Below are 18,415 nucleotides of genomic sequence, written 5' to 3'. Positions count from 1 at the left end.
GTGAGGCACTCACGCTTTTACTCTAATAACTTGTTTTGATGAATGTTTAGCTAAAAGACATCACATACCTCAATGCTTTCCTAAACAGTGCAGTGTACATGATTTAAAGTCTCTTTACAGACATGGCATCATTATTGTGAGTAACCAATACCTAGGGATGAATAAGAGCCACAGAGCTATTTACACGCTAGGCACAGTCAGCAAATTTTCGTGCACACAGAGAGCTGCAAGCTTTTTCCAGTGTTACGGCAGCTGGAGCAGCAAGTGGCTATTCCTAATTTCTACCACCCCATCCACCGCTCTGCGGTGCTTTTTCTTGATGCTTCTGCCTCCTTTCTTTAGGTTTCTGAAGCCATGGGCTCTGTACCACTGCTGCATGGCTTCCCTTCTGCTTAGCTAGTGGAATGCTGGACTGTCTGCATCTGTAAACCACCCCACTCTGGTGCCCTCTGCCTCCCAGTTATTGTCATTAACATCACCTGCTCAGAAGACACACCTGCAGGGATGGAGTCCTTTCTTTAACTCCTTTGATCTGAGAATCAAAGGCTGGCTGTCATTCAGATAACTAGGTGCCAACAATGAGAAACCAATTCAAAATCATTTGCGGACTATGTACTGCAAAGGATGGCTCAACACCATCCAGTAACTTCAACAGCACAATTACTTCAAACCTCAATTAGAACCACATCCAAAGTTCATTTGAGCAGTCGGATCTCCTATTTTAATAACAGTTCTATGGAAAATCTACTATTTCAGTCCCATTCAGTCAGAATTTCAAAAAACTGAATCTACTGGAAATAAACAACTGGAAGAGCTAAATGTTTGCCAACTTTATCTCCAATTTTCTTATACTTAGACTCATGATCTCTCAAAGACATGGAGTAAAATACTTTACAAACAATTCTTTCTTAGACAAGACTGCCTATTTCCAAATCCTACATCTTCCATCTTGCCTGACTCCTTGGTTTCATTTAAGATCGGTAATGAAAGCAACATCTCCAACAATGCCCTTAAAAGGCAGAAATAATTTATAGAAAACATCTCCATATTAAACTCCTGGGACTTTAAGCTTCCCAGATCTGAGCTTAAAGGCCTTTCACTTGGGATAGAGATAATATGCAAATGAGGCTATGAGGTTAGGGCTTGCTGAATCCTGGCTTACAACACTACAACACATGTGTCAACTTGTCAACTTGCAGTGGGAGGAACACAAGGCCAAGAGTTATCACCTGGGATCTTTCCCATTAAGGGTAGAAAGTAAGCCTACCACCAAGTTCAACAAAGTTCACTGCAATGCTAAACATCAGTACCAGTGAGGCGCCGTGGCTCACGCCTGTAATCCCAGCACTTTGGGAGGCCGAGGTGGGCGAATTACGAGGTCAAGAGATCGAGACCATCCTGGTCAAAATGGTGAAACCCCATCTCTACTAAAAATACAAAAATTAGCTGGGCGTAGTGGCGGGTGCCTGTAATCCCAGCTACTCAGGAGACTGAGGCAGAAGAATTGCTTGAACCCAGGAGGCGGAGGTTGCAGTGAGCCGAGATCACGCCATTGCACTCCAGCCTGGTGACAGAGCGAGACTCTCTCTCAAAAAAAAAAAAAAAAAATCTGTACCAATCTTCCTCTGTCTGTGCAGTTTCATATGGAAAATTAGCAAAGAGACTTGAAATACACAGGGGAGGTGTCCTGGATACTGTTGGACATCTACGCAGCAACCTTCCCCCATTTCTCCTTCCTAAGTACCAGAACCCTGGAAGTGTTGGGTAGCCACCTCTCCCCAAGAGACTCAGCATGTATCCACTCCTAGAGGGGGAAACTGACAAACCAATGACACCACTGAGCCACTGAATCCACCTATGGGAAATCCCACCCCACTTCCAGAGGACTCCACTATGTGACAATGAATTTCCTTATTGTCCAGGCCCATGAGAATTAGTCTTCTCTGCTGCAGCTGAAACCATCATAAATGACAGAATACCTTTTAATTATATGGATCTCATTCATGTTACTTTTGCTATGGTCTCTATAAAATTATAAAATTCCAGGACTGGGATAAGGGAAAAGTCTACTCAAGTAACTAACACAGCGAATACATTTTATCTTCAAATACTAAGGATGGTTGTGAACACTGGTATAACTTTTAATAATGTAATTCAATTTATAAATAAAATTCTCAGTTCCTCAGATCTGCCAGTAAGTCTACTAGAACCACTTACAGAGTCCGAGAACAGCTCAGGACTCCAGACCCCATAACAGCGTGCACTACACAACACTTTTTTCTTTTGGAGACAGGGTCTCACTCTGTCACCCAAGCCAGAGCACAGTGGTGTGATCTCAGCTCACTGCAACCTCTACCTCCTGGGTTCAAGCGATTCTCCTGCCTCAGCCTCCCAAGTAGCTGGGATTACAGGTGCCACCACCACACCCAGTTAATTTTTTGTATTAGTAGAGATGGGGTTTTGCCATGTTGGCCAGGCTGGTCTGGAACTCCAGACCTCAAGTGATCCATCCACCTCGGCCTCCCAAAGTCCTGGGATTACAGGAGTGAGCCCCGTGCTCAGCCTTCCACAACATTTATAAACGGAATATCTTCCTCTATTAAGACATGTCTCCAATCTCGAGGTTTATGATAAAGACCAGACTTTCACCTCTAAAGTTTTCTTCTCTCTTGAAGAGTTGAGTGGGCAGAGCTATTAAATAGCAATATGGAGTCTGCTCAGGCATATAACATTGCCTCAGATAATAACATAACAAGGTTATAGCCTAGCTGGACCACAGCAATGTAAATTATTATGCCTTGCTATTACAGAGTGCCTTTCACGTTTATTTAATCTATTCTCATAAAATCTTTGTGAAGGTGAAATGATACTTACGTTTCCTTGCCCATTTTATAGATTAAAAGACTGAGTTTGTAGCGACTTGATACACTATGCCATCATTCACAGAGGGCTTCATGTCTAGAATCTGGGTTCCTGTGGGTCAGCTGCCAAAGATCCTTTAATTGGGCTAGCTTTCCCAGAAGAAGAAACGGTCCTCCAGCTCCCCAGTGCCCACCACCCAATGGGTGAACTTGACCTGTGTATTTAGCACTCAAAATGCTGCAAACCCCACTACTTAACTCTGGATTTCAGTTTGACAGATTACTGAAAGGGGAAATGTGTGTGCCCATGTGTCTGTCTGTCTTTGTCTCTCTTATGTGCAGGTCTCCTCTGAGCTATGGAAACCTAAGGTCACCCCAGAGAGAAGACATGCTTTAAAAGACCAGCAGTCCTTCTTCAAAGACATCCTCTGGGGCAGGTTGCTCCTTAGGACCAGGTGTAGGCCTCCACGGATCAGCACTGTCAGGAGTTGCTCAAGGGAGCCAAGAATGACTCTGGGCAAAAGGCCGACAAGCCCTGACAGGTTCCAGGATGACAGGTACTATCTACCAGAGAGGTACACGGAGAAATATACAAGGCCAACAAAGTGGGCAGGATGGGTTTTTTTAAGGCAATATAAGCAAAAGACCAAAAACAATCAAGTAAGGCCACCTGGGAGTGATCTACAGAAGTAACCCAAGATGCCATCAAATCCTAACCAAGAATTCTCCCTCCAGGACAGACGACGGGATTATTTCTCAGGAAACATATGCTTTGCTGCAACCTTCAAAATCTGGCTTGCCAACTAATATATGGGAAAAATGCTCCATGATTCTTTATTCTCCTGTCCGCTCCAACATGTTTGTGTGAAGGAAAACAAAAGGTTTTGAATTGGAATGGATTGCCTGTAGTCCTGTTCCTAACCAAGACAGCAAATGAGAAATCCTTCAATAGCGAGAGCACCAATAAGGCCTGGTGCGGTGGCTCACATGTGTAATCCCAGCACTTTGGGAGGTGGTGGCAGGCAGACCTCTCGAGTCCAGTAGTCTGAGACCAGCCTCAGCAACATGGCAAAACCCCATCTCTTCAAAAAGTACCAAAATTAGCTAGGTATGGTGGCACACGTCTGGAGTTTCAGTTACTCAAGAGGCTGAGGTAGGAGAATCGCCTGAGCCTGGGAGGTTGAGGCTGCAGTGAGCCAAGATCACACTACCACACTCCAACCTGGGCAACAGAGCAAGATCCTGTCTTTAAAAAAAAAAAAAAAAAAAAAAAAGAGAGCACCAATGGAAGACAGTCATTGTGAGACAGGCTTGGAGCCTCAGAAGGAATGTTGGCAGGACTGATGGCTGATAAGGTCAAGCTTCACCACCACCTAATCCAAGAACTCAGGGTGGGTCAGCCCTTTCTCACCAGAGATAATGCTGCCTCTTTCAATGTAGACTTTGAGTAACTCCTAGGAACCAGGATAGTAAACAAAGTCATATTCCTGCTGCTACAGGGGCCATTCACACTCCATCTAGCCCAGTGGATTTCAACCCTGGGGATCACCTGAAAAGCTTAAAAAAAAAAAAGCCTGGTCCCACCCAAGGCCAGTTCTATCAAAATCTCTTGGGGTGAGGTCCAAACAGCAAGTTTTTAAAGATTCTAGCTTGCAGCCAGGTCTGAGAACTATGGGTGTAGACCAGGGATTGGCAAACTTTTTCTCTAATGGGCCAGACAGTAAATATTTTTGGCTTTGTGGGCCATACAATCTGTCTCAAATACTCTTCTGCCATTGTAGCTGCTATAGACAATAGGTTAGTAAATGGACATGGCTGTGTTCCAATAAAACTTTATTTACAAACACCCACAGCGGATAGGATCCAGCCCACAGGCTTGATATAGTTTGCAGACCTGAGGTTTAGACTATCATCCTACCCCATGAAAGAATTTCTTCCAAAAGATCCTACAAATGGTCATATATAGTTCATCTGAATGTACCTGGGGCTAGAGTTTCTCAGGAAGAATAAAGGAGTAACTCCAGGAAAAAATGTGCCTAAGATAATGAACGTATTCAGTGTTAAAAGGCAGGCAAATAGAAGAACATGTTGCAATAAAGAAAGTAGAAAAAAACTCTACAAAATGGAGCTGTAGAAAAAGTAGCAGGTGTGTCTCAGAGAGAATGAGTCCATTGTTGAACAGTTTCATCCCAGTGTTCTACGAAGCACAAATGAGGCCTGGGCACTACCAGGCAGGTAGCTCAGAAGCTCATTGAAATCAAGCAGGGTTGGGTTCCTACTCTCATGGAGACAAGTGTGCAAAGTATTCAGCCAAGTATCTGAATTTGCTTTCAGGTCAAGGCATGGATGTTCTTAGATACCAGGGAGCCCAATATTGACACAAAATCGTTCCTCTCCAATGAATGAAGTTTTCTTCCGGTGGTTTCCATAGCTCAAGGGAAATGTGTGAAGGGTATAGGTGAGATGCACTTCTCCCTATCTTCTGCTCCCACATTAGAAATGGCTGTTGCAGTTAATTCCTCTGTTCACACGTTATTGCCTCATCTTTACCAACAAGCAACCATTAGGATAAAACGTGTTCCCGGCTGGGCACCGTGGCTCACACCTGTAATCCCAGCACCTTGGGAGGCCGAGGCAGGCAGATCACAAGGTCAAGAGATAGAGATCATCCTGGCCAACATGGTGAAACACTGTCTCTACTAAAAATACAAAAATTAGCTGGGGGTAGTGGCGTGCACCTGTAGTCCCAGCTGCTCAGGAGGCTGAGGCAGGAAAATCACTTGAACCCGGGAGGTAGAGGCTGCAGTGAGCCGAGATCGCGCCACTGTACTCCAACCTGGTGACAGAGCGAAAAAAACAAAACAAAACAAACAAACAACAGGAAAAACATGTTCCCGCCATTTAGTATATATCAACAGCAGGTGCTAACAGCTGTCGAAAAATAAATGAACAGTTTAGTGATCTTCCATGGGCCATGGAAAAGTCAAGATCTAGAAAGTGCTCTGCCTTCCACTTGCCCCCTTTATTGCTGCAAAATTTCCAGATGACTTGTCAATTTATAACTAGTCTTTATTTTCAGATAACCTGAAAGTTGGATGGGGGAGGGGTTCCACAAACACCATCAGCTGTTCTGAGTGGCCTCTTCCATGTCTAGGAAACTGTACTGAGCACTGAAGGCCATCAACACAAACAGATCTGGGCTTAAATCCAACTTCTACCATCTACTGGGTATGTAATCCTGAAGAAAGAATTTAGCCTCCCTGATACTCAGTTTCTCATGTGAACAATAAAGAACACAGCACGTGCTTGACAACACTGTGATCATAACTATGCATAGAAAACACCAGCTCATTGGATATTGGTTCCTTTCACTTCAAGTCATTGCCCATGAAGGAAGAACTGGGAATTAAGTCCAGATGTTATTCTGTTCACAGTATCAGAAAAAGGAAACGCCTCCTGCTTTAGATGACTAGCACTGAGGGAGATATGGGCAGCGAGACCTGTGTGGCTACACAGCCAACTTGTGCTATGGAAACTGCCACCAGCAGCTCCCAACATGGGCCCAGGCCCTCTGGCATGGCTGTACAAGCCATCTGTTAGATCATGGTCAAGCCAACAGGATCACTGCATTGGACTCTATCCTGTAGCCAGAAAGAATTCATCTGAGTCCATTTTAGCAGGGTTTTCCTTGTTGTACCTTGTAGTTCAGGTTAAATGGCAGATTGAGAGAGCTTGGTGGAAGCCCTAGGGACAGCAGCAAGTTGATAAAACACTTGGATCAACTCCTAGATTCTGTTCAGAGTTGGTTTTTTCCCTGATGAGCTGATAGGCCCCAGGAAGACCCACTGGCATCTCCAGCCCTTTCACGAAAACAGGCAGGCCCACTTTTGGCCTCGAAGGCAACCTACACACATAGAGGAAGAGATCATATCCACACAGAGACATCCAGCAGGTCAGGAAAGGGAATCTGGTGAGCACCTTAGAACCTCAAGTCAACATCAGAGTCATCAGCTTCCTCTACTGAAGGAACAGATACCACTTCAAAAAGAGCCTCTTGAGTGTATCTTTTTAATGGGCATTAATAAAATCCCATAGGGCACAAAAACAAACGTAATTGAGTAGAATTCTCTATTTGCCCAAACATCAAAGAAGTGAAAAGCCCACGGAAATACAAAAACTGATCCTGTAGGATCCTCAGCTCCTCAGGATGCTGAAGTACTGAATACTTGTAACCTACAGCTTGGCACTGCATTGGGATTCCTCGCTCACTGCCCCTCAGAGTGGGTGTGGAATCAGACGGGATGTTCTAATGTCTGCATCATTGAGGGCATCTAGTCCAGCGTCCCCACAGTCACTGCAGCTGACGTTCTGGCTGCACTGGCAGTAGCCAGTACATCATACACACTTTCTTTAGACTCAATTTTTCTTTCTTTCTTTTTAAATAGAGACAGGGTCCTGCTAAGTTGCCCAGGCTGGTTTTGAATTCCCGGTCTCAAGTGATCATCCTGCCTCGGCCTCCCAAAGTGTTGGGATTACAGGCATAAGCCACTGTACCTGGCCTCAATTTTTCTTTTCAATCACTGGCAAGAAACATCCTGCCAAGTTTTTCTGATATGTACTTCTTCCATTCCATTCTTTGAAAGAGTGATTTGAGAGCCTCTTTGGAGACCTAACCAAATGCAAGCATGTAAAAGATAAGGTACCCAAAGACTGCTGGAAAGAAACACACTATTAGGTTGGATTATAAGAATAGCCAACATTCAGCCCTTTTTTAGATACAAAAATGGCAATTTTATACCATTCAACCTAACTTCTACCAAGTAGCTTTCTGAAATGTTTAGAATTGCTAACTATATGATCTCAGAACCAGTTATAGGCCATTGCTTCAGCTAAGGAGACATCGAGGCACCAAGTCCATGGGCTTCTGCATCATCAAAAAACTGACCGGGCACAGTGGCTCACACCTGTAATCCCAGCACTTTGGGAGGCCGAGGCAGGTGGATCACCTGAGGTCAGGAGTTCCATACCAGCCTGGCCAACATGGCAAAATCCCGTGTCTACTAAAAATGCAAAAATTATCTGGGCGTGGTGGTGGACACCTCTAGTCCCAACTACTCAGGAGGCTTAGGCAGGAGAATCGCTTGAACCCGGGAGGTGGAGGTTGCAGTGAGACAGTGAGCCAAGATCGTGCCACTGCACTCCAGTCTGGGTGACAGAGCAAGACTCCATCTAAAAAAAACCAAATAAACAGTATTCTAGGCCATAAAAGTCATCTTAATAGATTTCAAAAGACTGAAATGTTAGTCTCTGACCACAATGGAACTAAGTTAGAAATAAACAACAACATGACATCTTTAAAAAGTCCTACTGACTTACTTCTAAACAACCCACGGGTCAAAAACCACCAAAAAAAAAAAAAAAAAAAAAAGGAGAAATTATTTTGAACTGAAAGAAAATACAGCATATCAAAATTTATGAGATGCAGTTAAAGTAGTACTTAGAGGAGAATCCTTACCTTTAATGGCTATGTGTGGAAGTAAGAAAGATCTAAAATCAGTGATCTAAATTTCCACTTTAGGAAGCTAGAAAAGGAAGAACAAATTAAAGCCAAATTAAGTAGAAGGAAAGAAATAATAAAGAAAAACTAGTAAGATAGAAACAGACAAGAAATCGGAAAACAGGGCAAACACCAGTGTATTGTAAAGATAGATAAAAATCAATAAAAGTTTAGCCATACTGATTAAGAGACACGAATTATTAATATCAGCAATTAAAGAGAGGACATCACTTCAAAGCCTACAGACATTGAAAGGCTAATAAGGGAATTCTACAAACAACTTCATAGACTTGACAGCTTAGATCACTGGGCAGCAAACTCCCTGTGGGCCAAATCTAGGTTGCTACCTGTTTTGATACTTCTACTGGAACACGGCCAGGCACATCTGTCTACACGTTGTCTCTGAATGCTTTTGCAATATAACCACAGGGTAGAATAGTTGCCACTGAGATCACATGGTCCACAAAGTTTAAAATATTTACTATCTGACCCTTTATAGACAAGTTTGCTGACTTTTAGATTAGATGAAATAGACAATTCTCTGAAACACACAAATGCCAAAACTGATTCAAGAAGAAACAAAAAATCCGGATACCTCTCTATTAAAAGTATTGGATTTGTAGTTAAAAACATTCCACAAAGAACTCCAGGTCCAGGTGGCTCTTTTGGTGAATTCTATGAAATACTTAAGAAAACACTAATACCAAGCCTACACAAACTCTTTCAGCAAACAGAAGAGGAAAGAACATTCCCCAATTCATTCTATGAGGCCAGTATTACCCTCATACCAAAATCAGAGAAAGACATTCCAAGAAAAGATAACTGTGAAGATAAGAAACCAGCCTCTAAAACTCCACACATAGCTAACCTATCATATTCTGATGGAAAGTTAAAAACAAAACAAAGCCAAAAAAAAAAAAAAAAACCAACCAGGTATGTGCCAATATCTGCAGAGATGGAGATAAGAGGGCTTGGAAGTAATACATCAGTAAAACTGAGTTCCCTGTTCCCCTCAAGATACACAGTAACAGAAATATCTTCAATTCCTATTGCAGAGGGAGTACCCCCACCCAGCCACAGCTTCTAAGGATTCTGCCCCGTCAACAGTTGCTGCAATAAAACAGAGCACTAAATGTGTGGCCCCTTGGCCTTACCTCCATTCTGACTTGCAACACAGAATAAAGCTATTGCTGTGTCTTTAACATCTGCCATGGCAACATGGCACTAATATCACAGGAAAGGCCCCAAGTATCAAACAGACAGGTTTTTATAAAATTCAACCCAGTGGTACGAACTTCCATCCATTCTTTCCAAGCTCATGAGTGCCCAGGCCAGTCACAGTCATGCACATCTGTTGGGGTCTGTTGAGGGTGACAGTCTGCTGGGAAGGAACTGGTTCATGTGGTGACTGTGTCCACAGCAAAATGCTTTGGGTTCTGAGAGTGCAACTGGTTTCTTCAAAACTAAGCACTTGCTGAGTACTAATGAAATGGACCCCCGACTCTGGCAGCCTTCAAAACTAAAGAGAGGTCCCTTTAGAGAACAGCAAGCAGTACATGGTTATCTTACCTGAGGGGCAGGAGAGTACCCCGATTCTCTGGGTTCTGTGGTGTTCCTCCTCCTTCCCTGTACTGCCTACTAAAGCCTAGAGCCCAACAGAGGACTCTACAAAGAGACAGGGAGCTTGACATGGCTGAGCTCTCCTGAGTCTTCCCACTCAGAATGAATGAAACCACTGTGTGGATTTCCCAAGAGATCATCCCAGACAAGCAGTGTTAACTGCAGAGATCTCTGAGGGAAGCCCTCTTCAAAACTGACATGCAAGAGACAGGACGCTGGTATACATCCCTACCCGAAATTTTGTTTTCTTGTTTATTTTTTACCTTCCCCACCTGAATGTGAGCTCAAGGGCAGAGACTTTTCCTTTCTTAGTCACCACCAACCATAACCCAGTGACTGGGCACAAAGTAAGCATTTGATAAACCCTTGCTACAGGAGTGGCTACCGGGTGCCCATCTGATTTCAGTGCCGAATACTGATGACCTAACAGTATGTGATTAGAACCTTCACGAAGCGATCTTGCCCAAGGAAGGTTCAGTGTTTGCAGGTAACCTAGCAGAGAGATGGCTTTTAAAGTCACAATGGCTTTTAACAGGAGATAAGTCAACTCACAGCTGGCGTGCGAGCGGCTGTCATCCTCACACATTTTGTGCAGCTGCTGGTATTCCTCCTGGGCCAGCTCAAACCGCTGCTGCTTAATCTGGTAGATTTCTTTCTTGGCATTGAGAGCCTCCTGGGCTACAATTAAATATTCCTTCAACATGCGCTCTTGCTCTCGCCTCCACTGTTCTCTTGGATCCTCAATCTGGGTAAGTTCTGAAATTTAAAAAGGTTAAAACATAAGTGACTTAAAAGTAAAATCCTTAGGTGGACCAACAGTCATGCAGTGATGTCGCTCGTCAATGTGAAAATTAATTCATTACCAGGATGCATATTATGGAAGATTTTATATCACGAACCTTTCCAAAGCGTGGAACACTTTCTATTTTTATATCCACAGTCCAGATGAGAAGGAAACTCTATAGATATGAAACAGTCCATTGGAGGAGGGAAGACAATACAAGATGATGTTTTCACCAACAAAGACCACACTTTAAATAAGCATGGGAGGAGATGAACCCACGTGAGCTCAGAACTGTGACACTAATTGCTATTTATGACCTTCTCCTCATTGACTCCTTCTGCGTGAGATGATGGAAACTCTTGTGTGTCCCGGACCTGACTGGGCCCCTTCTTTCATTTCCCAGACCAGACTGTGTAGTCTTTTCCCATTCCTCGCTGACTTCCTTGTCCCATCCCACCATAGCTTCCCTCATGTTCACTCCTGCTTCCTCCCTGTCCAGCTCTTCAAGGGCCTGTGCCTAACTCCAGCTCCAGCCTCTCTCCCCAGCTCCAACCTTTCATTCCCACCTACCTCCTGGATGCACCTCCACATGGATGGACCCAAAGTCATTCCTAGCCATTCATCCAAAGCAGCCCTCATTCTCCACACCACCTTTCCCCATCAAGAGCAAAACCAAACCAAACACCACACAGCACACGCCTGCTTCTCCTGTCTTCCCCTTGCGGGGAGCCGCATCATCTGGATCTAACTGCGGAGCCAGCCTGGGGGTACAACCTGGGACTCATCCTCAAAGAATCCCACTCCTCTTCCTCCTGAAACATTCGGTGGGTTATGAAGAACTGGAGGTCCCTGCCCCTGGATATGATAATCATTGGTGACACGCCCTTGTCTCTGTCTCTCCTTACTTCAGTCAGACTCTCGGGACCTTCTGGTCTCATCCCACCAAAACCCATCCTCAGAGCACTCTCCAAAGTGACCTTTCTAACTGGGATGCAATGCTTTCACACAGAAACCTCTTTGAAAGCACAAAGTCGGCCGGGCGCGGTGGCTCAAGCCTGTAATCCCAGCACTTTGGGAGGCCGAGACGGGCGGATCACGAGGTCAGGAGATCGAGACCATCCTGGCTAACATGGTGAAACTCCATCTCTACTAAAAATTACAAAAAAAAACTAGCCGGGCGAGGTGGCGGGCACCTGTAGCCCCAGCTATTCCGGAGGCTGAGGCAGGAGAATGGCATAAATCCGGGAGGCGGAGCTTACAGTGAGCTGAGATCCGGCCACTGCACTCCAGCCTGGGCAACAGAGCGAGACTCTGTCTTTAAAAAAAAAAAAAAAGAAAGAAAGCACAAAGTCCAATCTCCTTAGCCTAATATACGAGTTCCAAAACTCACTCGTCAGCTTCATCTCATTTTCCATCCTTTTCCCCCAAAACATTCTCTACGCAGACTGAACTTCTGCGAAATACCCAAATATGCTTGGCTGGCTCCCCGGTGCCTTTGCCATGCTGACTCAGACCTCTTCTGTCACAGGAAGGCCTGCCGTCTTCCCAGGCACGCTGCAAAGGCACCTTTTTTCTGAAGCCTTCTCTGATCCTCTAGGCACACATGTCTCTCCCCTGCTTACGTGGGCTGCTCTTCTTCCCCCTTAACACTGGGCACCTGAGTGTTTTTATATCTTTTCTGTTTCCCACCTAAACTATAGCCTCTAGATGGCAGGGGCACAGCCTCAGTCACCTTTATACTCTCAGGACCTTTCACTGAGTGCATACAACAGAATGGTCTGTATACACCATATACAAAGGAATACGATTCCACAAAAAGGAATAAAGTTCTGATGCTCACTATGACATGGAAGAACCTCAAAAAACAGCCAAGTGAAAGACGCCAGGCACAAAAGGCTACATAGCATCTGATTCCATGTCTATGAAATACCCAGAACAGGAGACTGCAGAGACAGAAAGCAGACTAGGGGTCACCAGCGGCTAGGGGAAGGGGAATGGGGAATGACTGCTTAATGGAGATGAGATTTCCCTTTGGGGTGAGGAAAATGTTCTGGAACAAGATAGAGGTGATGGCTGCGCAAGACTGTAAATGCACCAAATGCTACCAAACTATTCATTTTAAAAATGGTTCATTTTACGTTCTGTGAATTACACCTCAAAATGGTTAAAATGGTAAATTTTACATTATGTCTGCTTTGCCACACACACACACACACACACACACACTCTCTCTCTCTCTCTCTCTCTCTCTCTCTCACATGAAGGTGTGCTTGCTAGAATGTTTCCAGGTAAGTTCTCCTTTGGAAATCCGCCCCCCCACGTCTGCTCTCCTGTCAATATCCTTTGCTCATCCCTTCTCACACCATCCCAGCATCCCTCCTAGAAAGCCTCTCCAAGCAGTAAAAGTTCACAGGAGAAGATTTACAAACCAAAACAAATGCAAAATCAGAGTCCTGCTCTTGTCTCAGAGATGAGATTCAGTGGGCGTGGGGCATCCGTACCACCAAGCCCTGGGAAGGATAAAGCCTATTAACAAAGCCACAGGCATCTGCCCAGGTCCACAGCAAGGTGGCCCTGTGAAGTGAGCAGCTCTTACGTGTTACGAGCTGCCCTTTAGACTATCAGCTGGGAAGCCTAGCTCAAATGGCCACATTTACCCAAACATACACAGTCGTGAAGTGCCAGGCTGGCAGAGAGCCACTGGGGCTTCTCAGCTTCTCTTCTGCCAGGTACTTGCCCTGTCCAGAAACCACTGGGTCCACCTAGAAGTTCTCCTGCCACCTGGACCTGCCTGGGAGGGCAGCGGGGTCATAACGGTAGATATCCCCTGTCTCCAATCACCACTGCCCAGTCTCTGGATAAGAGCTGCAATCATGCCCAAGGACGGGTGCCAGGCACCAAAAACCCCACTGTCCCGAGATCTGAGATGGGGGACTCAGATCTTGGGTGCCAGCAACTGACAATGTAGGAATCAGCTCTGAAGACACAAGTCTGGGTCGACTGCACAGTGGGGACATGAGGAGTCATGGGACTGGCCTAGAAAAGAGCCTCAAAATCACTCGGGTTGGGGGCACCGTGCACCTTCACACCCTGCAGCCACCCCGCACTTCACCAACCAAAGGACAGAAAGTAAGCCAAGGGGAAGCCATGCTTCATATCCTGGTAGTAAAATGACAATGACAGAGCCACTGAGGGAAGCCAGAATGAAAATGAGAGAGGATGAAAAATAGATTCCCAGCTGGGACCCCATCGAAGAAAGCTGACAAAGAGACAGCCAAGATTAATGGGCAGAGAACAGATCTAGAACAGGATTCCTACACCTTGGCACCACTGACATTTGGGGTCGTCTCATTGTCTGTTGTGGGGGGCAGGCTGTCCTGTGCGTTGTAGGGTGTTTAGCAGCATCCCTGGTCTCCACCCACTGAATGCCAGCAGCACCTCTCCCAGGCACAGCCATTGAAAATGCCTCCAGACAATGCCAAGTGTTCCTGAGGGATAAAATCACCCAGGATGAGAACCACTGCTCTAGATAGTTCTACAAAGAAGGCTGGCATGGCCAAAGACCCATTGTTTCTGCTATGGTCTCTATACCATTTCCTCACTTCACACACACACACACATACACACACACACACACACAGAGAGAGAGAGAGATCACAAAGGTTTGGTGTATGAAAGCTAAAGTTAAATGTATAAGATGAAATGAAGTGAAGGTAATCACTTGGGCGCTTACTTCAATAACCTGTCAGCTCCACTCTGCAATAAATAATTTTTTCATTATGAGAGGTATTTCTATTTCCAGACTGGCTGGGAAATTTAGTCCTTGTAATAGTTATTAAAACCCTCCATTAAACATATTATATGTAGTCCCCAGCAAGACACAAGCAAGGCATAGCTACAGAACTGCTTCACTTTGTGAAGAACTGAGCTAATGGAAACTTTGGATTACATTTATAAAACCCAATTTAATGCTGCATTGGAAGGTAACGATTGTTTCACTCTACAAAAAGTTTTTGGCATCTTTGATATAATGCCACAGATTTTGCACACTACTTACTATTTATGTGGTCCATGTAATAAACTCCAATTTGTTTATCATATACAGTTTCCCATCCTAAAGGAAGTTCATCCCCAACACAATCGGCAAAGGTCAATGGCTTTGTTATCCTGCAAAATAAAATTATGAAAACAAATTTGAAAGTCAGGTCAGTTTTGTATAAGTTTGCTTTATCTTATCTAATTGACTGCTTTTGCTCCAAATATTTGGTTGGAAAATTAATTCGCCAGCTTTGCCTAAATAACTGTATTAGTACACTCGCAATCAGAAGCATTACTATCTCAAAGCACAACTTTAAATATGAGCAAAAGAGATACTCGGTTACTAACAAAACAGGTAAAACAAGCATCTTCTTCCAAGCAGTATGTTTAATGAGGTGAGGACAATGGAATGTAGCTCTTCCAGAAAAATCAGAGAGCACCTATGCTCTGTTCTCATTCCCTGAGAAATGTTCCCCTCACAACTTTCAGTTTCCATACATTACACATGAACATTGGCTTAAATCTATATAAAATGTATTTCCAATATTTTTATCTACCAGTGGTCATGAGTTTAATAAACGTCAACCATTGGCCAAATGCAAAGAGCCAAGCAAGGTAACAATACAATGAGACCCCCACTAAATACTTCCTATATTTCTTATACAGTAGGAATCAGAAATTTCAGAGTCTTTTTTATTTTTCTGGAGAAAAACAACAAAAGCACTTTGTCTACAGGCATCTCTCCTTGAAGAAAATCTGATTAAGGAAATTTGGGCTTGACAAGAGAGATAAAGATTTTTCAGATGGATTTTTAAAAGTAGAGCTCCCCCCTCCCCGAACCCCCATGATCATACTGATTGACAAGACAGTGTTAGGACTGCAGCTGTCACATAAAATGAGACACACCTATAATTGTCTGAGTCTGGGCAGCTATCTCTTGGGCTGTCTCTATAAATGCACACTGACTGCTATGCATGGGAATCCGATCACCTACATTTCACTAAGTCAATCCTCCCACTTCTTCTGTCCCTGGACCTGAGAAAGTGACACAACCACAGCCAAGCCCCATGAGACCAGTATGAATTTTAAACATGTGATTTCCCCAAACTGGTTTGACAACAAGGCTGTCTCTCCCCAGGGGCATTCAGAAATTGACAAACACAATCAGAACAACACTAGCTTTAATCTTCATTTTAAACACACGGTTTTAAAAAGTTAGAATCAATATAAAAACAGAAATAAACAGAAGGTGAAATATGCCATATATATCCACCCAAACACGACGCACTCAAGAAATCACATCACAAGATGAGCCTACTGTATGCAGTTTGTCCCATCCTGGAACTGATGTCGGCAGCACAATGCCTTTACCAGTCAGGAATGGTGTGCCATACCAAGGGTCCCAGTCAAGCAGGTAACAGCAGACTGTTGTGCATGATTTGCATCCTGAATGGGACCCAACCACGGGAAAAAAAAAAAAAATTCTACTTTAACACAAACTGAGTTATGAGCAAATTGCTGCTAGACTAATGTAATGATATTCATAAATAAGCCTCTAGAGAAAAATGAAAAATGCCCATGCACAGGTACATTCTAAGCACATTTACATACATGATCTCATTTAATCAACAAATATTGGCCAGGTGCAGTGGCTCACAACTGTAATCCCAGCACCTGGGAGGCCAAGGTGGGAGGACTGTTTGAGCCCAGGAGTTCAAGACCAGCCTGGGTAACATAGTGAGACCCCACGTCTACCAAAAATACAAAAAATTAGCTAGGCCCACGCCCGTAGTCCCAGATACTCAGGAGGCTGAGGTGGGAGAATTGCTTGAGCCCAGAAGTTCGAGGCTTCAGTGAGCAATGATTACACCACTTGCATTCTAGCCTAGGTGACAAGACAAGACCGTATTTCCAAAAAAAGACAAAGTAAACAGTTATAGGTGAGAAATCCATCCTTATAGCACTGCGGAGTCAAATTCTGGCGTGATTTTCAATAACAGCATTGAGAATGTCTAGATGTATTTTCCTAATTATCATTCCAAAATATTTATGGACCAGGGATCATGAATACTCTAAACTTTACCAGTATCAAATGATGTTTTTCTCCCGAGAAAGTTGTTGGTGAGTAACATTACTTCAGTCATAAATCATTTCAGAGGAGTTATTCAGTTCCAGAATCTATTTGATCACATCTTTTTTTAAAAAGGCTGGTCAAGTGAAGCAGTGGGAGAGGAGATGAAACAAAGAAATCTGTAATCGGTTGTGATCAATTAGTTGTAAACACCACCGCACTCAGATCAGCCAAAGGAGAGCCGAATAAATCTTGGCTCCTCTTTCATCGTCAGAGGGGAAGTATCTGGAGGTGTGTAACACTGGCGTTTTTTGGTGGTAACTTTTCAGCAAGGAGTGTTTTCTGGCTCTTGTTGGCTAAAAAGCATGGTTCCTGCATGTCAGGATGAGGCCAGGGCCACCCAGGAGCGATCTCAGCCTCATCTGGGGACAATCAGCATCCTCAGCGAGGTGGTCGGCTTCATCCTGGACAATTCCATGATCCCTCATCCTGCCAATGATCATCCTCTCACTTGGGTGGAGACAATGATGTCCAAAGACTCTTCCCCAAGCACAGTGGCTCTCCATGCAGAAATGCACAGCATTGGGCTGGACATGGTGGCTCACGCCTGTAATCCCAGCACTTTGGGAGGCCGAGGCGGGCAAATCACCTGAGGTCAGGAGTTGAAGACCAGCCTGGCCAACATGGCAAAACCAAGTCTCTACTAAAAATACAAAAATTAGCTGGGTGTGGTGGTGTGCACCTGTAGTCCCAGCTACTCGAGAGGCTGAGACATAAGAATCACTTGAACCCGGGAGGCAGAGGTTGCAGTGAGTCAAGGTTGTGCCACTGCACTCCAGCCTGGGCAACAGAGCAAGACTCCATCCTCAAAAAAAGAAAAAAAGAAGAAATTCACAGCACTGAGTTTGCTAGAGCAAACCCCCTGGACTGGTGTGAAAAGTCCTCCCCAAGCCAAGCCCATACAAAGCTTCTGGCCCCCCTGCACCCCCCACCACTCCCCCCCCCCCCAAACACACACACACAATCTCTTTTCCAGGCAAATGAGTTTGTTCACCTGCCTTCCAAAACATCACACTCATTCCAGTCTAAGCAATCTGTTCTCGGTCTTTCCTGGACCTGTGGAGAGGCTTCCTCTTCCCCTCTCGTGCCCCAATCCCATCAGCCCTGCAAAGGCCAGCTCTACCCTATGCAAATCATCACCGCCAAACACCCACCGCCTCCACTGCCTGGGAGCCACATCCGTTCTCAGTCACTGGGCACAAAACACTGCTCATCATGTTTCTGACATTTGTACACATCCTCCACATAAATGAAGGTTAGCTGTTTAGTCTCCTCACTCAACCAGACTCCAGCAGGGTTCTTGGAGGGAAAAGAAGCTTTTGAAGCTGAGAATGATCCCAAAGCACATCGGCTTTACTCCTAAGAGAATCCTTCACGTCCTCGCTCAGAAGCCATGGCCATGGTGACTCCATATATCCATACCT

General features: G+C 44.6%; 2 protein-coding genes across 2 annotated transcripts in view; both read right to left on the bottom strand.

Moving 5' to 3' along the window:
- CLCN4 (chloride voltage-gated channel 4) overlaps nucleotides 1-18,415 on the bottom strand; it is a 508,359-nt gene that overhangs the window by 160,857 nt on the left and 329,087 nt on the right. The window lies entirely within an intron of this gene.
- WWC3 (WWC family member 3) overlaps nucleotides 1-18,415 on the bottom strand; it is a 128,824-nt gene that overhangs the window by 67,619 nt on the left and 42,790 nt on the right. The window contains exons 2-3 of the mRNA XM_050776579.1: nucleotides 14,880-14,989; nucleotides 10,591-10,794 (exon numbers count right to left, since the gene is read on the bottom strand). Of these exons, the coding sequence (XP_050632536.1) occupies nucleotides 10,591-10,794; nucleotides 14,880-14,989 (314 nt within the window). The remainder of the gene's footprint in view (nucleotides 1-10,590; nucleotides 10,795-14,879; nucleotides 14,990-18,415) is intronic.

The sequence above is a fragment of the Macaca thibetana genome, chromosome X (genome assembly GCF_024542745.1).
Source record: "Macaca thibetana thibetana isolate TM-01 chromosome X, ASM2454274v1, whole genome shotgun sequence".
In the NCBI taxonomy this organism is placed as follows: Eukaryota; Metazoa; Chordata; class Mammalia; order Primates; family Cercopithecidae; genus Macaca; species Macaca thibetana.
Note: the sequence above shows the minus strand (reverse complement) of the source record. Positions and strands in the feature narration are given on the sequence as shown.